Here is a 24,128-nt window from a genome sequence, read left to right on the forward strand (position 1 = left end):
TGCTTGTATATCATGACCCATAATTCCCCTTACATCTCAAACGTGTAATATAGTCTGAAATGACCAGAGCTGAGGAGATTACACAAGTAGTAGTGTAACTTCAGCATGGAAAGTCTGGTATTGACCCTTGTCTGTTTCAACATTTCTATCTTTGCTGTCCCATGCAAAAGAAAGGAGCATCTGACACTGAGGAAACTGATACCAGATCAGCTTGATTCACCAGAATATGCTGAAGTCAGGGGCCTAGAATTCCTGATAGTATGATCTGGAGTGCTACTAGATGATAAGTGTGTCCTAGCTCCACCTCTTCAAGCAAATATTATACAGTAAGAGACTTACAAATTACATTAATTTATGGATGTGCAATAATAATGAATGGAACCGCGCAAGGACTCTTACAATAATGTATGTAGAAACCTGACCATTTCTGGAGGTTATAGCACTTTCACAATTGTTTATTATTGAACTTTCACAATAGTATTTAGCACTGCATTGTTGATTAATATATTCAATACTTCCATTTGTGGTTTCAGGAAGCAGCTTACTGCCTTCGCTCTGAGTAGTGAAGTAGTAAATAGCCATTGATCACTTGTGTGTAATAGTGTAGTTGTTTGCTATGAAACACATCTACCTCCAGAGTAATGAGGCTTGGGCTACTTTCACACTATATACGTTGCGCATCCTGAAAAATAGGATCCCAATGCAATAGTGTTGAAAAGTCACATGGCACATTTTGGAGTAAATAGTCCATAGACTTCTGCTTATAATGCTACTGTTACATCCCACATCAGCCGATAATACACCGCATACTGCACATTATTCTGATGGAAATCGTTGCACCACAAATGTAGTAGATGGTAAGTGCCCTTGCATCGTGTTGCAATGATATTGCCCTTTGCAGCGTGGTGGAGATAGTGTTAACCGTGCGTTAGGCTCCTTATTGAGGGTCCTTTAACACTAAAGCAGGGCTCACGCTTGAATGCATTTTAAAAATGCTCTCATATGTTACTATGCATTTTTGTGGGAAGCCATTCATGGTTTCTCCACAGCCACTAGACAAAAAAAAAAATCAGAGAAAACTCACACCATGTCTGAATGATGCAATAGGCTCTCATTTTTCTCAGGCATGTGAACATTTACATGCAAACTACTTAGCACTGTAGTTAGCACGTGCAAACTACTATTTAGCACCGTGCTAACTAGCGTGCTAAGTAGTTTACATGTGCTAACTACAGTGCTAAGTAGTTTGCATGTGCTAACTACTTAGCACCGTAGTTAGCACGTGCAAAGCATGTTAGCACATGCAAAGTGGCTTTTCACTGGCGGGCTAACACTTGGCACCCTTTTCTGAATCAAGCCCAATGTATGCAAAGCAGTGTGATCCCTGCCTAACCTTTTTAACCACTTGAGGACCCACCCTTTACCCCCCCTTAAGGACCAGCGCTGTTGTAGCTGATCTGTGCTGGGTGGGCTCTGCAGCCCCCAGCACAGATCAGCGTGCAGGCAGAACGACCAGATCGCCCCCCTTTTTTCCCCACTAGGGGGATGATGTGCTGGGGGGGTCTGATCGCTCCTGCCTGCCGGGTGTTGCGGGGGGGGGCACCTCAAAGCCCCCCTCCGCTGCGAAATCCTCCCCCTCCCTCTCCTACCTGGCCCCCCCTGGTAAGCCGGGCTGCACAGGACGCTATCCGTCCTGTGCAGCCAGTGACAGGCTGTCTCCTGTCACATGGCGGCGATCCCCGGCCGCTGATTGGCCGGGGATCGCCGATCTGCCTTACGGCGCTGCTGCGCAGCAGCGCCGTACAATGTAAACAAAGCGGATTATTTCCGCTTGTGTTTACATTTAGCCTGCGAGCCGCCATCGGCGGCCCGCAGGCTATTCACGGAGCCCCCCGCCGTGATTTGACAGGAAGCAGCCGCTCGCGCGAGTGGCTGCTTCCTAATTAATCAGCCTGCAGCTGGCGACGCAGTACTGCGTCGCTGGTCCTGCAGCTGCCACTTTGCCGACGCACGGTATAAGCGTGCGGTCGGCAAGTGGTTAAAGACGTATGGTAATTAATGGAAGTCACGTTAAATGTGTCAAATGGTCAAGCAATACTGTAGGTAAATTCCCCAAAAAGGGAGCACATGGACCAAACAATGAGCATTCAATTAGCTTTAGAAGCAATTTGCAAACAAATGTTGCTTTATGACAGATGTCAGATACTGTCAGTGTCCACGTTGTTATGTTTGGATGAAGTATATTCAGTTAAATAAAATCTGACTCATGGCGAGCCAGTCACTATTAGGATTATACAAGGTCTTGTGTGAGAATTTGACCACACTTGGGTCTCAATTTACTAAGCTTATCTCCTGTCTTTAATAACATTTCTATAGTTATCACCATGGTGCTGAGGTATGTCTTATTCAGGAAACATTTTACCTCAGGCAAACCTAAAGTTAACTCTTCTGTCTTTAAGTTAACTCTTCAATCCTTAAAATAACTCCAGAATGCTAAAGTTAAAGACAGGCTGTTAATTAACTGTGTGAAAATAACCACCGAGGAGCTAACCACTACAGAGGAGGTAACTTAAGGAATGAAGAGATAACTCTCACTGTGTGGAGGTAAGTTTTCCCTTGCCTTATTATCTCCAGCATGATGCTAGTAAATTGAGGCCTTTGTTTCAACAAGCAAGTTAACTTTCGTTAATTTTTAATTCCCATCTATCTTTTACATGTTGTAAAGCTGATATTTGCTCCAAATGTGTCCTGTGACAAAGATTGGCACATTTAGTTGCTGAGAACCTGCAGATCAGAGTTCCATTTATGTCCAATTTGAAGCTGTGTTATTTAAATGTTAGGTCTGAATGTAGCTGCCCTTGCTACTTGCCCAACTGCCAACTTCTAAGCTCCAGTGTAAGCCTTAGACAAAATAAGAAATGCTCAATAAAGGAATGTGATCGTAGCAGGTACATTTACTCTCTGGGACAGGCACTGGAGGGCTTTTTCCATCTCTTTTAGCCCTTAACACTCCTGTGAGTCCTGGTTCATCATGAGCTTCCTGTGCAATCTGTAACTGTGCAATACTGGATAGTCTTCCATGATCCACAAGCACCAGTCTCTATTTAGCCATTTACAAAATAAACAAAACCATTGCTACTGGATGAGCTCCTAAATAAACAAGAAACTCTCTATACAGTGCAAGCCTAATGCTTGTCCTAAACAGAGCCACAACTCAAATATCACAGTCTGAGCTGTCCTCTCTGGGAAACTGCCAATTCCTTGGTTAGCACCTGTGTCAGCGAGGACACAAAATACTGGAGTAGATTAAAATGGGAGTACAGATAAGAAATGTGGAAGGTACATACACACCATCAATTGGCCAAATATAAGAATCATACTGTAAATCTGCACAGTTACACTCATTGGTGCAGCTTGAAATGGATCAAATAACTCCTCAGCAGGAAATGATTGGTCTATGTTCAAGCTAAACATATTTGCATACAAAATTTGCACAATCCTGCATCAACTCAGAATTTTTTTGCTTCTCATTGACCCTACATAGTAAGGGCTGTCCGGCTGGTTCAGAGCATAGTCAAAGCAACTGGTCATGTGGCTTTCTCCTGGTATGCAGCGGTTAGTACCTAATGAAAAATGGGTCAAGTAAAGACAATGATCATAGCGCTCAAGGCTCATTCATAGGCGAGCAAAGCAAACATTTTGTCCAATCCCTCAGATCAGCTATTCTAAAGCTATGTACTTGCCACCTGAAGAGTCCAGTGATGTCCCCTTGAGGAGGGTCGTTAAGCGACGCCTCTTCCTGTTCTCGACGGGTGCAAATGGGAAGGTAGTGGTTTCGGCATTTTGCGCAGAGTCGTTGGGGATCTTAACGATCTGATCTACCACACCCATCGCTTAACGATGCTCGGTCGCTGTGGGGGGCAACATTTCAGGCGATGTTACCCGACGACGGCTAACATTGTTTAACATAATCATATTAAATGATTAATATGAATGTCGTTGGGTTATATTGCCAAAATTATCGGGTGGGTACAAGGCTTAACACAAAATGCTGAAAGCATACTGCTGGGCACAAGGGAGAAGTGTCAGAACAGTGTGACTTACCCTCACAGATTAGTCAGACTGCCCATTCTTGCCCCATTTACCACCGGAAGCATCTGTTCTATGCATGTTTTGAAAGTTTTATTTGCTGAACTATACTACACTCAGTGTTGTGTTTGTATAAGAACTGAAGATACTGTATATTTAGCTTTACTAAGTGCTTGTGATTTTAAAAGCTCTTGCTAATGTAATGTGTGTTCTCACTTGAGTGATGTGATTATATGAAAATCACCCATAGTATTGCATTAGCAAGAGCTTTTCAATCACCAGCTCTTAAAAAGCTTTTGCAGTGTGAAGCAGACTTAAGGCAGGTGAGAATATAAATGCAGCCGGGGCTGGAGGGGGGTGAAAATACTGCCAGGGGAATGTGGTAAATGTAGATGCAGGAGAGAGGAGGGGAGACTGCTTTCCAGGGGAAGGCAGGAGATAAGGATGTTGGGGGGGGGGGGGGGGGGGAATGGTGAGAGATAAGAATGCTACCTGGAGTGAGGCAGGAGAGTGGAAGATGAGGATTCTTCCTTGAGGGAAGGCGGGAGATAAGAATGCTATCTGGGGGAGGAAGATTAGGATGCTGCCCAAGGGAAGGTGGTGGATGAGGATGCTGGATGGAGTAAGGGGGGCAGGAGATGAGGATTGTTCCTTGATGGAAGGCAGGAGATAAGAATTGCTACCTGTGGGAAGGGAGGAGTAGAGGGGGAGGTGGGAGAGGAGTATTTTGCCCTGGGAGAAGGTGAGGATGTTGGCTGTGGGGGGAGGGGGGGTTAGGCAGGCGATGAGTATATTGTCCCGGGGAAGGTGAGGATGTTGGCTGTAGGGGGGGGGGGGGGTAGGTAGGCGATGAGTATATTGTCCCGGGGAAGGTGAGGATGCTGCCCAGGGTAAGGCAGCAGATAAGGATGCTGGCTGGGGGGGGGGGGGGGGGTAATGAGGATTTTGCCTGGGAAAGGTGGGAGATGATGATTCTGTGCTGTCCAGTTGCCCATTTCACATGCGCTCTACCTGTCCATTGCCCTAGGAAACAATTCAGTAACTGCCACCTTGCAGCATGTTATTACCTGTGCAGGATGTCAGAACTCACTGTCACACATTTCATCACCTTCACTAATCCATTCAATAGCTCCCGATTTACTTTAAGCTGTAGTTTTAAATGATATAAAAACACAGCCATACCAAAGTAAACCAATTAAAATAACTTCTTTGATTGGCCTAATTCGAACCTGCATACAAATTTGCATGCATATTACTACTATGTGCATCTCTATTGTCTACATGTACATAGTGCTCTAAATTGGGAGTAGTTAAGACATTGGCTCTCCATGACCAGCAAGTACATAATGCTATACAGTCATGTTAAATATAATCCCAGCGGCAGGTGTGACATTCACTTACATACGTTAAAGTGTACCCAAGGCCATATGTAACATGATGAGATAAACGTGTGTATGTATAGTGCAAAACAACCAGGCTGTTTTAATTTTTTTGCTGCCTAAAAGTTAATTTTTTTTTTAGGCATGGCAGTACCTTGTGAGGGAATATAGTAAAAATCAAAAGTTTTCCTGGCAGAATACAACTTCTAAGGGCAGGGAGAGATAACACATGAACTATTGACCTTTTTCTAACTCTGGGACACTGCCACTGATTAGAGACAGAAAAACATTCAACCTGCTTTGTAAATGTTTAAACATACGGTGAAAGAAAACCCTGGGATACTTGAAAAAAAGTCTTTGAGTAATGGAGGAGAAATATAATCATTTATCTTATCAGTTTTTCACCTCGGGTTCACTTTAAAGCATGCTGTGTATAAGTAGAGATTAATGAATGAATGAATGAATGAATAAATAAATCACCCATCATATCAGATTGTGCTTTTCTAAAATAATGAACCATTTTTTTTAACTGAAAATCACTTTTGATGTTTGGTATATATGTTACGGCCAGAACCCGAAGTTTGGCCACTTCTAGTTCTGGCCGGCCACTTCGGGTTCTGGCTGGCCAATGTGCAAAGTGGCCGCTGCGCTGCGGCCAATGTGAGAAATGGATTGATTCCTGTGACATGAAGGTATCTTCTGGCCGCAGCGCAACGGCCAAACGTATAACAACTTAGTTAATTTAATGCAATTAAGCCGCCGGCTTTTTCTCTGCCTCTCTCCTCCCCCCTGCCTCTCTTGCTCTCCTATGGGCAGCCGGCGGGGACACGCGTGCCCCCCCCCCCCCCCCCCGGAGTCGTTCGCCGCGGCAGGGAATTCTGCCGTTCTTGCAGAGCGGGTGCTGGCAGAAGCAATGTCTGCAGCCTCCCCGCTCTGCTTTCCTGGTGCGACGAACGACTCTCGTGGACACGCATGTCCCCGCCGGCTGCCCATAAGAGAAGGAGGAGAGAGACGCGGGGAGGGAGGAGGAGAGAGAGGCAGACCAAAAGCCGGCGGCTTGAATTGTTACATTGCCGCCAACTTAATTGCATTAAATTAACTAAGTTGTTATACGTTTGGCCGCTGCGGCCAGAAGATACCTTAATGTCACAGGAATCAATCCATTTCTCACATTGGCCGCAGCGCAGCAGCCACTTCGCACATTGGCCGGCCAGAACTTCGGGTTCTGGCCGTAACATATATATATATATATATATATATATTACGACGATTTACAATTGTCATTTTGATGAATTGTGTTGGAGTTTTTGTCCAAAAAAAGCTAAAGATTATATTTACAACATCTTGAAATCCTCAATTTCCTTGTAGGTACCCAAGTTTTGCAGTAAAAGAAAAATATATAATAAGGGGTGAACATATATAAAGTCATGTTTTTCGTAAAAACGTATGTTGTATTGATGTATTTGGAAAGTACAGAATCCATTCTTTGATAAACATCTTATTGCATGGAAAAATGCAGCCTCTGCAGATATGTATTGAGGGTGCTAAACTCACAAATAGCTGCTAAAATATTGATTTACTTATTACATGCTTTATATATGCTTTTTGTATGGGTTGCACCACTGTTTTCAGACTATATAATAAAGAATTACAATTTTGCACCATGTTAAATGCTTATGTGATTGCAGATGTCTACACTTTAATTGGAATTGTATACATTTAATATTTTTGATGTATTTACTTCTGCTTGCACTTCTGCTTATCTTTTACTATGCATTTCATTTCACCAAGTTTTGTTTAAATACTGTGTATTTATCACTATTAAAGCAAAATGTAAGTCAGTCCTGTGAGATGGTTAAGTCTTTCCAAATGTAGGAACTGAAACTAGTAATGATGCTGAAAATGGGATGCTTACTTAAACTTGAGGACCCACCCTTTACCCCCCCCTGAAGGACCAGCGCTGTTTGTTGTGATCTGTGCTGGGTGGGCTCTGCAGCCCCCAGCACAGATCAGGGTGCACGCAGAGCGATCAGATCACCCCCCCTTTTTTCCCCCCTATGGGGATGATGTGCAGGGGGGGTCTGATCGCTCCTGCGTGCAGGCTAGTTGCGGCGGGGGGGGGCACCTCAAAGCCCCCCTCCGCGGCGACATTCACCCCTCTCCCTCTCCTACCTCTCCCTCCCGGTGATCCGGGCTGCACAGGACGCTATCCGTCCTGTGCAGCCAGTGACAGGACGTCCCCTGTCACATGGAGGCAATCCCCGGCCGCTGATTGGCCGGGGATCGCCGATCTGCCTTACGGCGCTGCTGCGCAGCAGCGCCGTACAATGTAAACAAAGCGGATTTCCGCTTGTGTTTACATTTAGCCTGCGAGCCGCCATCGGCGGCCCGCAGGCTATTCACGGAGCCCCCCGCCGTGAATTGACAGGAAGCAGCCGCTCGCGCGAGCGGCTGCTTCCTGATTAATCAGCCTGCAGCTGGCGACGCAGTACTGCGTCGCTGGTCCTGCAGCTGCCACTTTGCCGACGCACGGTATAAGCGTGCGGTCGGCAAGTGGTTAAGAGAAGGAAGCCGCAGGATTTTATAAGGCTTCTCTCCCTGCGCTAATGTCCCCTGTCACTGAGCCTCCCTTCCCCCACCAAAAAAAATTAGCAAGGCATTGTTGCTAATCACATTGTGGCTGTGCAAGCCCTTGCAGTAAACTGAAGCTTCTTCTGGATACAGACCTCCTTCCTCAAGGTCTGCTTAGCCAGAAAGCACAGACACTGAAGCAATGGATTGATGGCACGTTAACATGCTGTAGCTGGCCTGGTCAGGAACTCAATTGCTATACACCAGTGGTTCTGGTTATAAGCCTGGCTTTTGGGGGCATAAAGAGATATTTGGGAGTGATCCATCATGGAAAACCACACTTGCTCCCTTAAAAAACTGAATTATTTCAAATACCTTCTGTTTTTAAGGACAACTGAAGTGAGCATATGGAGGCTGCCATATTTCTTTTTAAGCAATACCAGTTGCCTGGCAGCCCTGTTGGTCTATTTGGTTGTAGCAGTGTCTAAATAATCAGTGTTGGACTGGGAGGTGGAAAAACTCACCTGCTGGCCAAGCAGCAGTAACCCTGAGTTATCAATCCCAAAAGAAACCTGCAGCAAGTCTTCACTGTGAGCAGCAACACCCGATTACTGCTGCTTGGCCAGCAAGTGAATTTCTCCAGCTTTCCCACCTCCCAGTCCATCACTGTAAATAATACCAGAAGCAAGCATGCAGCAAATCTTGTCGGATCTGACAATAATGTCAAGCACCTGATCTGCGGCATGCTTGTTCAAGGTATGTGGCTAAAAGCATTAGGAGGCAGAGTATCGGCAGGCTAGCCAGGTACCTGATATTGCTTAAAAGTAAATAAATATGGCAGCCTCCATATACCTCTCACTGTAGTTGTCCTTTAAGAAGGCAAAATTACCGTATATTCAATGTTACTTTTTAGCACGGGCCTTTTGGTCTCTTTTAGTCCCTGACTTTCCTAGTGGCTCTAGGTCACCATGACATGTCTGGATGTTCTGTAGTACTGAAGATGTTGAGCTGTGCAAGTGGATTATGCATTATAAAAGTCGACCGCCCATTTATATTTTTAAGCACTTTCAATGAGAAGGACCTTCTAATTTTAGTGTCAGACTGGAAAATGCACGCAGCACTTATTTGTACTTCTATTAGCCAGTGGAGGGACCACTAGAGAGCAATCTATGGTATAAAAGCCACGGATTGCTATGGATTTCCAGGCTTCTAAATTGCAGCCAGTTTGCCTATTCATGACATGCTGGCTTGTTGGGATGCACTGAGACCCCAGTTCTGAAGTCCACATGTCCAATGTAGGGCTTAAAATGGGCACTGAGTAATCTAAGGCTATGCAGAATTTTTTAGTAAGAATTGCTGTTGTGTGGGATCAGACCTGGCAGTACCAACTACTGCATACCCCTCACTAGACCTGTCATTTTGGAGACGCTGCAACTCTGCTGCCTACACATCATGTGTTGGTCCTTGTCAAAGTCTCTACAATTCTTAAACATGCCCATTTTTCTTGCTTCCAACATCGCCTTCAAGCATTGCCTGTTCACTTGCTGCCACATATATACCCACCCCTTGCATTATGCAAATTTGATAATGTATGCAGCATAGAAATAGATAAATCAAATTCCTCCAAGGTGGAATTCAATTAGTCCATTTTCAAGCTGCATGTGTTTGCATGTAAAAAACTTGCATATATCAATTCAGAATTACTTGCATCTACCTTGCCTAGCGCCCCATTACATCTTAATCCATCACTGCTCCTCAGACTCTGCATTTACTGAACAACTGCAGCTTATCACCACAGAGCTTCACAAATACAAATGAATCAAACGCAAATGCTGCAGAAATTTCCTTTTATTGCAAAAATATTTTTTTTTACTCATTACAGCTGTGCAATAAATCATGGCTACTGGACAGACATTTGAGCAAACACACTACACATTATGGAAAGGCACATTTCCATTTTTACTCTATTTTTCCATCCTGTATACATTTCTGATATTCTTTGGCATCACACTGCAGCAGATAAGGATTGTGACAAAGTATAGTGAAAGGCTTGCTTGGTTTAAAGTACAGTCTTATTCATCACTACTACAGGAAAACATTGACAGATCGTTTCCTTGCCAAGCTTTTCCATCACCGCCATTGCTCAGCATATTGTGCTAAAGTAAGCAAAAGCCTAAAACAGTTGCTGTTTTAAAGAAGGCCATAAAGGACACCTGAGATCACAGTATAAAAAGATTTTATTCAGCTGCGGCTTTCTCCAGCCCATGAGCATGGATGCATCTCTCACTGTCCCCCTCCATGTGCTGAAGAGCCGACTGGCACTACAGATTCTCAGGACTAATTGCAGCCAAAAGGAGGCACTTGGGACGATGGCGAGGTATATCTCACTGCTCATGGGGCTGGAGGAAGCTCCGGGTGAGTATAAAATCTTTATACGGTGATCTCAGGTACACTTAAGCTAAAGGAATATCAAAGCAAATCTGAACTATTTTTGATTGGGTGCCTCTCCATGGAATAAATAGAGGGGGGAGGGGGTCTTCAACAATAATTATTTTACTTTTAAATCTTATTCAGTCTAGCAATTCTCTCTTGCTGTGACTTTCCAGTGGGAGTCCACAGACTATTCCCTACCTTGTATAGCAGCATTTCTCAACTTCATTAAATATGTATTAGTGTAACTGGGTATTCACCAACTTTCTTCCAGTGATTATTTGCTTTAGATTTTCCTATGGAAAATATAAAGGTTTTACTCAAAAACCACTATTTGTAAGATAAAGTGGAGGAGGGGCATTTAATGCTTAGATATTTACTTACTATTTTTTTTTTTGTCTGCTACATAAAATAGCTAATGCCCATTTAAACTAAAACTAATAAACCCTCGGTTTGATTTACATAAATGTTGCTGGCATTTTCACAGTTGTGCCTGGAGTGCTACTTCAAATAGTTTGCTGATAATGGCAGCATTATCTAGAACCAAAACCATGAGTGGTGAGAATGCCCATTCCCCTTCCTAGATAGTCTCCTGCTGGAGCCAGCATCATCTCTTTATTGATCAGGACCTTTCCTCTTAAAGCAGCTGTGCCCCAAGCCACATTTAATATTCCTACCAATCCCAGACACCTGCATCATGGAACAGTACTGGTAGCTCCCCAATAACCAGTGTGGGGTCTAGAAGAACAGAGCAGATGTCCTTCAAGACTGCCACCTGTTTGAGAGAACCAGCAGTACCAAGGGTAGAAAGGTCCCAATAAAAGAAGAGGGATAGAAGACTAGAAGAACCTTCACTGTGGAGGTAAGCAAGTGTGAGTTACTGTCCCACAAGTTTCCCTTTATATTTAGTGCGCTTTAATGTGAAGAACTGTGTGTTGAACTACAACATACTGGTCATGTTGGTACACATCCGTTTCCCTTTAACAGGACAATAACATAAAACAATGATACTTGACTAAGGAACTGTTGTCTGGAAATAACTTACAAACTTATAAAACAGACCCAATCTGAATGTCTAATGCCTGGTACACACATCCAATTTTGATTGGCAGTCTTGCCAATTTTACCACTTCCATTGTAGTATGAGAGCTAACCTACATAAGGTTACTAGTATTCAAAATCTATTGGCCCTCAGACTCATGGGGGTGGTTTGGCTGATCAAAATAGTATGTGTATGGACCTTAATGTAAACTGATCTCGAAACAGTTTTATCATGTCACCATGTTCTTATTACACAGAAGGACAAAGGTTTGTAAAATAGCATCTGTGTAGCTACAGCCTTGTGCAGGTGCCTTCAGTAGTGAGGGTTTTTGTTTTTTAACTAACCTAGGCTGTCCTGGATTTATGAAAGAAAACCTTGCTGTGGATGGTGCATGTAACTGCAATTACACAGCCGCTAGTTTATTAACCCCACAACCATCCCAAACTATAATCATACATGATGCAGCTGAAGATGTCAAATTAACAGCAGCCCATTTTTAATTGATCCAGTCCAGGTTTCCTGGATCACACATGATATCCCTAGAGGAGATACTAGGAGATCTTTTGAGATTCCATAGTAAATCAGGAACTTGTAAGTCACAAAGCTGGCCAGTGAGTGCCACCTCAATGTGGTTCAGGGTGATCTCCGCTGTAACACCTGCAGCTACACTATAGTCTTCATCAAAATGTAATGTATACCCTGACAACAGCTTCAAACCAATAACATTTGCACCATATTCAGTTTACTTGGGCACCTTAGCACAAGGTCATTCTATATGAACATCTATACTCATAAGAGCAATATTCTTTGGTGCATTCCAAGAGGATAGAGCAGTAGTATGTTGACAACTAAAAAAAAACAACATGAATAACTAAACATACAGTGTAAACTATATTCTATATCAGAATGCATTGCCTGACATAACTGGACTTCTTGCATACAAGACAACACTTTTTTTTTCCCCGCATGTGTGGCATGTGAATATTGTCGCTAATTTTTCATGACAAATGTTGTCCCAAACAGTGGTTTTCCTTTGTGTAGTCATGGTGTCTTGCACAGCTACCTACTCTTCCCCGGGGTATTAAAACATGAATTGCTAACTTTCATTTGTGCTGTATAAAGTTATTATAAGCCTACCTTTGAAAATGACAGCAGTACCAAGCCATCCACACATGAACTTTCCTTACTTCTTACAGACAACCAAAATGCTCAATATTCTGCTTTCACCTCCAAGCTTGACTATAACCTGGCATGAGCCAGATAAATGGTGTGCTCTGTTATTGGAAGCCCCACTGCAGATGGGTATGTTAGGGGGAGTTGCAGTTTTTAAAGGGAACATGAACTGAGTAAAATTAATTTAAAATAAACACATGATGCAGTTGCAAATGATTACACACTTACCTCACCATTTTCTTCTGACAGTGAACCTTTCCAGTTCTGACATGATTTTGTCATAACTGAAATATACCAGTTGTTGTAACTAACAGCAGCTGATATATAACTTACAACTGAATGTGCAAGGTAATGTCCACATTTCCCTATGGCTCAAGTGGGCGATATAACAGTGTGCTGACCAGGAATCGGTTATGGGGTAATGGACATTTTAAAAATGGGATACAGAGAAGTACATCGATCAGAGAACAAACAGGACGCAGGAAAGGAGAAAGATTGATGAGCAGACTAAATGGGAGGCAAGTATGACCTGTGTGTTTATTTTGACTTTTTATTTTCAGTTCAAGTTCTCTTTAAGTGTCAGGGTTTAAAGGCATGTTAAGGTCTGGGTAGGTTGGGATTATCAATTAGGGCAAGTTGAAACTACTAGGATAATTGAGGGTTAAAACACGTTAGAAATAGGCTAGGCTGTGCATACATCAAAGGTTATGTTACTGTCAGGCACTTGCCAGTAAAGGTGAGGGATGTCAATGCATGATTTAGAGTTCAACCATAAAAATCAAATACCCAGTTAAAGATAAATCCAGCTGACCTCTCCTAGCCTTGACCCCCAAAAGTAGGACCACAACCTTAAAGCCTGCACTTACCCCCATATCTAACATTAAACCTCGTGCTGTCCTCTTCCTACCATTGACCATGCCTAATTATAACACTTGTACCCCAAACCAGTTATTCCAAAGTTAAGTATTCACCTATTCTTAAATTTACACCATGGCCTAAAGACTTGACCTACCCTCTGATGTATAGCTAATATAACCAAAGACTATGCTTTCCCATAACTGATAATTTTGGCCTCTATAGCTTCTTAACTGTAATATAACAAAAACAACCACCCCAACCTATCTGATCTAAACGAGCCTAGCTTAGAAAAAGCATATTAGTCTGCTTAAAGCTACCCAAATACATTTTTCAAAGATTAATTGGCAGATATGGAGCAGATGACCCACCTGCAGTTAATAACAAACAAAAGTTATGTGCTAGAAACTTGTTGTGACAGGACAGAGTCTAACAGGGAGACTTGATGTAGCATCCCAGCTCTGCTGTACAAGGGAATATTGGTCAGTCACGTAGGGATGCAGCAGTTAATGGAGACAGTGCAGTCAAAACACCAAGCCAACAGACAAATGTCAGCAATGTTCACATGGTAAAATGAGGAAACTGTCCCCACACGCCTCATCGTAATGCCACCTGTGCAATGCTCAAGGCTGAATGGGGAGGATGGTGATGAAGCTGGCATTTCCATAGTAAATAAGGCAATGCCTGTTTTGGCTACTAACAATATTAACATGGCAGATGACAAGTAAGCTGAAGGAGTCAGACATCTGCAGACTAAAGTCTATGGCCAACTTCATACTAGTAGTTCTGTTACACTCAAAAATACATTCAACAAATTCACATTTTCATTTAAAAATAAAATGCCCGCATAACTACTATATAAAAATGTAAATATAGCCCTTTGTGAAATTAAATTTCAGACAATAGTGATAAACAATGAAATGACAAGACAATGCTTCCTATAGCATCTAAACCCTGTGCTCACAAATTCATGGTGACCTGATCACCAATTAAATGTTAGGCCAGAGGTGGCCGGTAACTGTGGAATGTGTAGGTGAGGATTTCCTAAGCCAGGATTCCAAATAGTCTCAGAACACAAGTACAAATGTGTTTCCTGATGGACTGATTTTGGCACATTCTCATCTTTTGTCAAGGGTTTGAGCCTTCTGATCCGCCATTGCTCTGTGGAGAAGAAAAAAAAAAATAATAATAGATAGAGAGAGATATAGAGTCTCTGCTTAAAAAAAAAAAAAAAAAAAAAAACAAACACTTACAACCTACCTCAAAAAAAAGTTACAATAAGCTACATATACACATTAAAATTTTCACCAGAAATAATATATACAGGTGTCCTTTGATGCCCCTTAGCCGATCATTGCTGAAAAGTCATGCCAGATCACCTACAAGTGACCTTTACTGTTCTGGCAGGGAGAAATCTTGTGCTTGTCCACCCACTTCTCTCTCCATAAAACAGACAGCAGAGCAGCCTACCTGTACAGCACAACTACAGTAAATTCACAAGAAGTAGTTAGACTGATACGGTACTGTCAGGTAAGCCTTTTGCTTTAATTTGTATTGAGCAATACAAATATCAAGCAAGTGCACAGCTTGCACTACAGTTCATCAATGAGTGCTGGTGGGTGCAAGGGGAGAGACACATGGCCAACAACCGCTTCACCCTTCGCTTCTTCTAAAGCTTGCACTTTAGGACTAGAAGTGGAAGGCAAAACTAGGCCATGTAACGCAAGCCCTGTGTTTTGATATTTGTATTGCACAAGAGGAATTAAAGAAAACCTGTAACGAAATTTAAAAGTGCAGAACTAAATCCTTATCCGGAATCAGAAAGAAAAAAAAAAAAAAAAAAAAAGAAGGGCGTCTGGAGCTAATGGACTATTTGGGTGTGATAATGCAATATATCGGCTATTAGACACCAAAGAAGAAATTAGGGCACCCGATAATTTACAAATTATCAAAACAAAATTTATAGGTTTAACTATTTATACTATTTTTCTGTTTTGATAATTTGATAATTTGTAAATGCATCGTTTAAAGAGAACCCGAGGTGGCATTGTATTACGTTAGTGGGGCACAGAGGCTGGTTGGGCACACTAACACCAGCCTCTGTTGCCCCATCGTGTGTCTCAAAGACCCCCCTGCTCGCCGCTATACTCCCCGCAGTGCTGGCGGCACGCTGCGTGTCGCCAGCACTGCGTGGGTATAGCGGCGAGCAGGGGGGTCTTTGAGACACACGATGGGGCAACAGAGACTGGAGTTAGTGTGACCAACCAGCCTCTGTGCCCCACTAACGTAATACAATGCCACCTCGGATTCTCTTTAAAACTTGTCCTTTTTCATTTTAATAATTTGTAAATTATAGTTAGCTTTTTATAGCATTTTGAAATTAGTTTTGTGAGTTATAATTATTAATTATCATTTTTCTATTAATGGCATGTGCAGCGGATAAAAGGGGTTTTATGGTACAAACACACGGCATACAAATGTCTTTAGCTGCCATGCAGACCTAAGATTTCAGCATGCAGGCACAAGCCACAGTTCACCCCAATGAGGAATGAAAATATGCGACAACATCCGTAGCCATATTACAGCGGAAGCTGTCTGTCAGGGACTACATTGCAATGATTGTCTGCCGGATGTTACGGGTACGCCTGTTTGAAACTATTCTGCCATCTCTAGCTAACTGTCATATACGCAAACTGCACAAAAAGATGTGAGCAATTGGAAATTTCAATCACTCGGAACAGTGCTAGTCTGCATACAGCCTTTGTTGTGCACTGCATACACACAGCACAATTGTCACACAAACCATTGCGTGTGTGCACACATTAGTCTGCCGTGTGTTTGGGCCTTTAGGGTTGTCAGGAAGGGGATTTTAGGGTTAGGCACTAGCGGGGGGGGGGGGGTTTAGGGTGTAGCACCATCAGGGGAGTCTTAGGGATAGGTAGAGGGAGGGTTCTGTGGGAAAGTAGGGTTAGGTTGATTGGTAAATATTGCTAATTACTAATCTTTTACTATAGTTATGATAGTACATATTTTCATAGAAATAAAATATTGTTATAAATATAAAATTTCGGCTATACTCCTTTTTCCCCCAGACGCCCTTATTTGATGTACGCCATCATCCTGCTCCTCGCCATTACTCTGCTGAAACCCCTGCAAGCCCATTGTCGCCGGAGCTAGAGCGCCACTGTAGAGGTACAGATGGCTCAGCATAAGGGGTGTTGCTAGGATCCTAAGGGATCCAAGGCACTTTAGCCCAAAAAATGGGTGTGGCCATGCACTGAAATGTGGGTGTGGTCATGGGTGGAGCCAACTTTAAAAGAACTTAACAGCGGTCTGAGTAGGACTGTCCAGGAAAATGTTGGATGAAGCCTCCTCTCCATTAATACAAAAGAAAGAAAAAAAAAAAAAAAAAAAACGCATGTTACATAAATAGGCAGTGTCACTTAAACATAACCAGGCAGTTACATGGCTTTTGTGCCCCCCCATCATAGCATTCCCTGACTTTCTAGTGGACCCCCTCTCATGCATCTCAACTTCCAGCATGTCCCCACAGAAGAATCACAGCACCTAGCATGGCATCACCACTCCCAATATGCCCACAGAGACACCATAGCATAGCACCCAGCATACCCCCCCCCCCCCCCCCCCATCGTTGTGTGCTGTGGTACCATGCTGGGTGCCTCTATGGGGCTCACTGGGTGCTGTAATGCCATGCTGTGGTACCTCTGTGGGGCATGCTGGGTACTGTGTGGTGCCATGCTGGGTGCCTCTACTCTGCCTGGGGGACATCTGAGGCACCCCAGAATAGATCAGGGGCATGTGCCACGACCAGGTTTTTCCACTGAGGCACGGGTGGAGCCGTCCTTGTTCTCATATACGGGAGTGCTTCAGTGAGCATTGAGGGGTCCTGGAGCTGGAACGGCCCCCTGGTGTCAGATACAAATTTCTTTAATTGGATCCAATACAAACATCTGTATTGGATCAAACAAACAAACAAAACACACTATAAAGCACTACTGCCCATAGCAGCAAATAAGTAAACAAAAATGGGGGGGGGGGGGATATATTGTATGCATGCTTGTGGACAGCTTGTAACCAGTCCACAAAAATGCTTACAATATAAAGAAATGCTTAAAAATTGTACTGCTTTTTGGTATAAAAGGGATGTTAACACACCTAAAAAGAGTGAATACAATCTAAAATGCAGTAAACTTGCATGACATTTGTTGCTCAGAAGTCACTAAGGTATCTCTAACAATATGTTATGCATAGCTAGCATAGACCATGACACAATCACAGTATTTTTCACCATATCATATCAAGGGATAAAAATAAAGGTTCTTACCAGCTCTTCATAATCCTTCACGTGTTTGTATTTCTTTTCTCTGTAATAATACCTTTTCTTAAAGAAATGGAAGACCACAATGTCACACAACACAGTGGCCTACAAAGAGAAGGAGAAAAAAAAAATTATAATAATAAAAAAAAGGGGGAATGACCAGTTACATCTATCTGTACATATTAAGTCCCGAAAATAACCATTTATGTGTTTGTTTGTTTTTAAAGTGTGTGAGTGTGTGTGTAGAGTGAGGAGGGAAGGGGTTAATTTTAACAGGGAATTAATGTATTAAAGAAAATGTATGTAAGGTGTAATTTTACTATTTGGCCCCCTCAGTTTGATCCTGTGTACTGTGTGAGCAGTACACAAGAAATGGTTTGTGCGTTTTACTTTTGTTTTATCAAATTCCGCAGCATCTCATTTTAGGCACTTAGTTAGGTCTGTGCACCAATGGGCGGCAACGTGAACGCCCGTAGCAGGGATCTCTGCGAGATACGTATATTAAATAAAAGCAAATATATACACTGCGCTACATCTACATAAAGTGCTTAATGGCTGCCGGTGCACTATTGGTATATCCCACAAAAACAATTACCGATTTAAATAATAATAATAATAATAATAATAATAATAATAATAATAATAATAATAAAAAAAAAAAAAAAAACACAGTCTCTTCGTGGTAATGCAACAATATCCAGAAGTCCCACAAACAGCTTCACATGTGCTCAGGTACATAAACAGTCTCACCAGATCCTTTGACTCTTAAGGCTCATACACACATCAGACCATAGTCTTTTGAAAATGAAAAATCACAGGCCAATTTTACCCCCTTCCATGTAGTATGAGAGCCATCCCTTCACAGTCTTTTCTATGGAGCTGAACTCCCTATCAGACAGAAATCTTTGCAAGATGCTGCACACAAAGATGCTGTACAGACACAAAAGATCAGTAACTGCAAAAGATCTGTTCCTGCCAAAGATCCGTTCCTGCAAATTGCATTCATAGTCTATGAGATCTGCAGATCATACTACACACCTTGTTTAACTGACATTCATCTGCAGATCAGACAATCCATCCTGGTGGATCTGATCTGCAGATGAATGTCTGTTAAACAAGGTGTGTATGATGATCTGCAGATATCATAGATTTTGAATGCATTTGGCAGGAACAGATCTTTTGCAGATGCTGATCTGTTGCATGTGTACAGCATCTTTGTGTGCAGCATCTTGCAAAGATTTGTCTGATGGGGGAGTTCAGCTCCATAGAAAAGACTGTAGGTATGGCTCTCATACTACATTGGAAAAGGAAGGGGGTAAAATTGGTCCGTGATCTTTCAAAGACTATGGTCTGATGTGTGTATGTGGCCTTACACTAACGCGTTTTGGCTCTAGTGTAATGCTGGGAATACACGGCTCGATTCTGAACCATTTAGATGGCTCGATAGTTAATTTCCGATTTCTGCATGGAGGACAATGGGGAAAAAGATAAGAAAAACGAGCGGAAGATAAGAGAATTGCCTGCAGAATCGAGCGCGGAAAACGATCGGGCACGGAATCGAGCGGCAAAATTGAGCCGTGTATTCCCAGCATAAGAGTGAAAGGTTCTGGTGAGTCAGTTTATGTACCTGAGCACACGTGAAGTGGTTTGTGGGACTTCTAGCTATTGTTGCATTATCACATTTATTGTGGACTGTGTGCTGGCAGCGATGTTGTACCTTTCTTTAAGATGCATATATCTACACCCCTGGAGCCAAGATGAAGTCTCTGGGGAGAAGATATACTGTTATTATTTAACCAGTTAATTAAAATGATAGAGGTACAGTATTAGTACAGCTCATCACACCCAGAGTATTCTTCACAAGCAGTGAAGATTAGAGATTTAAAACATTTAAAAAAGCAACAGCAATGAAAGTAGTATGTATAGTAGGGGTCCCCAACCCCTGGTCCGCTTTGCGCCAGACAACGGGTCTGGCATCTTCTTTTAGGGCTTGTTCACACCTAGGGCGTTTTTGCCTTTTTAAGCGCCGGAGATTTTCAAAATTGCCTTAAAAGCGCTTGTGCAATGAATCCCTATGACAGCGTTCACATATGAGCGGTTCGATTCAGATCTGCTCACCAAAGCGCTGCCTGCACCAGTTTTGGACAATTTGCCTCAATGGAAAGTATAGGAAAATCGCAAAAGCGCTTTGTATACATAGATTTCCCCAGTGCTTTTAGGAATACATACATTGTATGTTAGTCTTTTCTGGGTGAAAGAGTTCACTTCCTGACTTGTGTCAGGAAATTAATGAACAAAATCGGTCTGCAAAAGCGCTTAGAAAAAGCGGTTTACAAAAAAAGCGCAACATGCAAGTGCCAGGAGGCACAAAAAAAAAAAAAAAATGCGCACAGGATCGAAAATGCTGGCGTCAGTGATTTAGATGTGAACAAGGCCTCACTGCAGCTTGTCTCACAGCAGAGCTGGCGCATCTGGTGGCTGCTGTGTAGCGTCAGGAAGCAGGAGAGCGGCTTCCTGTAGCGGCGATGTAGGTCATTACCATGCCCTGCTTCCTGACTCTGCACAGCTGCTGTGAGACGCACCTGCGCTGCTGTGAGACAAGCTCCTGAAAGAAGAAGATTGAGCTTCGACGAGGGCCCGACCAGCGAATATAAAAGAGGAATCGGCCACCAGCTCAAAAGGTAACACGATCGGTGGCTGCGGGGGGGGGGGGGGGGGGGGGGGGTAATCGGGAGAGCAGGCACAAAGGGCTACTATACTACCTATCCTTGGGCAACTATACTAGCAATCCTGGGGCAAATATACTCCCGCTGCCACACCCTCCCCCCCTCCCTGGGCCCCAGAGAAAAGTTTGGTCTGGATAGCAGTCCCCGGGCTGAAAAAGGTTAAGGACCCCTGATGCATAGCATGTTTGCTGTACTGTTGGACAACACTTGTTTAGTAAATTCTGTACTGCATCAAGAGCAAGGGTCGCCACTTACCACGCCAAGCAGTGCCACGCCAGAGCCGATGTTAATCATTGTTGGAATGATATCAAACTTTCCAGCCTGGTAAGGTAAATATAACGGATTTTAATAGTGAAAAAAGTGGCAGATGCAAGTAATGTCATTTTCAGAGTTTGCAGAAAAACTCCCTAAACATACAGATAACATCCAGACCCTGCTGGGTTAGTTAGAGAGCAATGTATATTAGTAAGCTAAAAGGTGCATATAAGAGAACATGGCTGATCTGATGTCAGCTACAGGGAGGGAAAAAAAAAAAAAAAAAAAAAAAAAAAAAAAACACAACCACAGTATCTCAAACATTTCCATTTGCTGAATTTTGTCTTTACCAGAAGAGGGCTCTAGGATGGGATGACAATTCCAGTGTGAAGGTAGGTTAACATTAAGTAAAACACAAAATGTTTGTATATGTGTTTGATTGCTTATCTGAATAGAAAAAGTATACCATTTTATTAGCTTTGAACAATCACCTTTGTACAAAGTAGTCAGATCAGTCACATGTAGCACATAGCACCATCTACAGGAGAAAACCCTATCTTCCTAGTAACATTCAAATACTGTATGTGTCCTTGCTTTTGTTAGGGATTACCAGCAAGATGCAAATAATACAGAAATGGGGGGGGGGGGGGGGGGGGTAGGGGATTTGAACCTTTCAAGCTGCATATAAAAAAAAAAAAAAAAAAAAAAAAAAAAAAGGCATATTCCTGCATCAACTGGGAATTATTTGCATCTCATTGATCATCCCCACTTTTTTGTATCTAACTATTCTTTATTGAAATGCTTCAACCTTTTAATCCCCAAGGAAAGGAGCATAGTGCCCAGCAGAGCTGTTAGAGATTTTTAGAGAATTCTCATTTCCGAAAAGGATCATTCAGATTGAAAGAAAAACGATTGATAATGCAATTGTTCAGGATTGATTTGTCCTACAAGATTCTGTTTTTGTTCACGATTGTTCATTAAATGGTTCTTGTAATGGTCACTTTGGGAGGTGGAGGAATATTAGGTACAGTGAGGGCAAAAGCAGAAACTGCAGGAGAAGAGAGTTTGTGCCCAAGAAAGATGGATAATTAGTGGAAATAAAATACTGACAGTCAGTTTTGGCAGGTGGCTTGAGAACTTTTTTTCTACAATAAAAGCTATGACAAGTGCTGAAGAGTTCACAGCTAGATTTACACAAAAAAAAAAAAAAAAAAATATTTTAATTCAAAAAATGTACCCAGAACAGCAAGAAAAAAACAAAAAAACAAAAACAAGAAAGCAATACATACATAAACAAACAAAAAAATAGCGGTAAGGCTTAATCCACACTGGGTCCGGAAACATCTGTGGCTCTGTTTTTCAGCCCTGATTAAAAAAAACAGAGCCCCGGATACTAATGAAATAGCAGCTGTCTTCACCCAAGAAGAAAACTGATCCATCTGCGTTTGCAGGGACCAGTTTTCAAAACATGAACGAAAGGTCCGGATCTGCTGCATTTTAACGCAACGGATCTGGACCCTGATACATGCAGGGGTAATGGCAGGCAATGGGAAAACTGATTTCCCTCTACACAGGCAAATTTTGACACAGAAACAGATCAGTTTCTGTGTCACAGCATGGGGGGGGGGGGGGGGGGGGGGTGATTGGGAGCGGGATCCGCCATGCTGGAAGTTGTTAGCAGCCAGGACAGGGGTGACAGCGGTCGGCAGAACGGATCAGTTTTTGTAAATTTTTCTTCTCAGTTTTGAGAGCAATGGCTATTTTTGCAGGGACATTTCCAGTCCGTGGAAACGTCCCCAGCCCTTGCCGTGGGGGGGGGGGCGCCATGCTGAAGGGAAGAGCAGACAGGAAGGGGGCCTCACCTGGGTCCCCCGTCCCCACTACCCTTCCAGCTAGTTTCAGGTTTACAATCAAGATAATGTAGCAAGCGGGGAACTTACTTCCTTGAATCCCACCGCTGCCGCGTCATTTCCTGTAATGCCATACTCTGATGTTCATTGGACGGCATTACAGGAAGTGACGGAGGGAGCGCAAGGAAGTTCCCCGCTTGCCGCCTGCTACATTATCTTGATTTTAAACGTGAAATTAGCTGGAGGGGTAGTGGGGACCCAGGTGGGGGGGGGGGGGGGGGGAGCGAAACCCTTCCAACTGCTGCCCCCTTCCTGCCTGCTCTCCCCTTCAGCATGGTGGCCGCCCCACCCAAGGCTAGGGCTCGGGACGTTTCCATGGACTGGAAACGTCCCTGCAAAAATTACAAGCAGATGACCAAAATGACAGCCAAGCAACTTGCATTGTTTAAAAGTTAATAGGTCAGCCTCCATATCCCTCTCACTTCCAGTGTCCTTTAACCACTTGCCGACCGCGCACTCATAACGCGCGTCGGCAAAGTGGCAGCTGCAGGACCAGCGACGCAGTATTGCGTCGCCAGCTGCAGGCTGATTAATCAGGAAGCAGCCGCTCGTGCGAGCGGCTGCTTCCTGTCAATTCACGGCGGGGGGCTCCGTGAATAGCCTGCGGGCCGCCGATGGCGGCTCGCAGGCTTAATGTAAACACAAGCGGAAATAATCCGCTTTGTTTACATTTGTACGGCGCTGCTGCGCAGCAGCGCCGTAAGGCAGATCGGCGATCCCCGGCCAATCAGCGGCCGGGGATCGCCGCCATGTGACCGGAGACAGCCTGTCACTGGCTGCACAGGACGGATAGCGTCCTGTGCAGCCCGGCTTACCAGGGGGGGGGGGCCAGGTAGGAGAGGGAGGAGGAGGATTTCGCCGCGGAGGGGGGCTTTGAGGTGCCCCCCCCCCCGCAACACCCGCAGGCAGGAGCGATCAGACCCCCCCAGCACATCATCCCCCTAGTGGGGAAAAAAGGGGGGCGATCTGGTCGCTCTGCCTGCACGCTGATCTGTGCTGGGGGCTGCAGAGCCCACCCAGCACAGATCAGCTACAACAGCGCTGGTCCTTAAGGGGGGGTAAAGGGTGGGTCCTCAAGTGGTTAACAGATGTGACAATTGTTATTACAAAAAGGTTAACATGCTGGACTTACTGTTCCAAAAACTAGAATATCAAACCGGATTCCATAAACTTTCATAAGAGTTCTTAATTCTGTATTATTAGCATCTTTGTAGTATTTTGCAAACCTGGAATATACAAATGACATTGTAATTCCTTCACATGAAAAATAGATACTGTATATGATAAGGATTACAAGAAAAAAACAAAACAAAAACAAAAACAAACAACAACCACGTATTTCACAAGAAACAGTGACAT

The 24,128-nt window shown here is 43.4% G+C and overlaps 1 protein-coding gene across 1 annotated transcript in view; it reads right to left on the bottom strand.

Annotated features, from left to right (window-relative positions):
- Window positions 1–9,869: 9,869 nt before the first annotated feature.
- P2RX4 (purinergic receptor P2X 4) overlaps window positions 9,870–24,128 on the bottom strand; it is a 46,103-nt gene continuing 31,844 nt past the window's right edge. Inside the window, exons 9-12 of the mRNA XM_068245213.1 lie at window positions 23,902–23,995; window positions 20,860–20,925; window positions 17,885–17,983; window positions 9,870–14,700 (exon numbers count right to left, since the gene is read on the bottom strand). Of these exons, the coding sequence (XP_068101314.1) occupies window positions 14,668–14,700; window positions 17,885–17,983; window positions 20,860–20,925; window positions 23,902–23,995 (292 nt within the window). The 3' untranslated portion in view covers window positions 9,870–14,667. The remainder of the gene's footprint in view (window positions 14,701–17,884; window positions 17,984–20,859; window positions 20,926–23,901; window positions 23,996–24,128) is intronic.

This window comes from Hyperolius riggenbachi, chromosome 1 (genome assembly GCF_040937935.1).
Source record: "Hyperolius riggenbachi isolate aHypRig1 chromosome 1, aHypRig1.pri, whole genome shotgun sequence".
Taxonomy (NCBI): Eukaryota; Metazoa; Chordata; class Amphibia; order Anura; family Hyperoliidae; genus Hyperolius; species Hyperolius riggenbachi.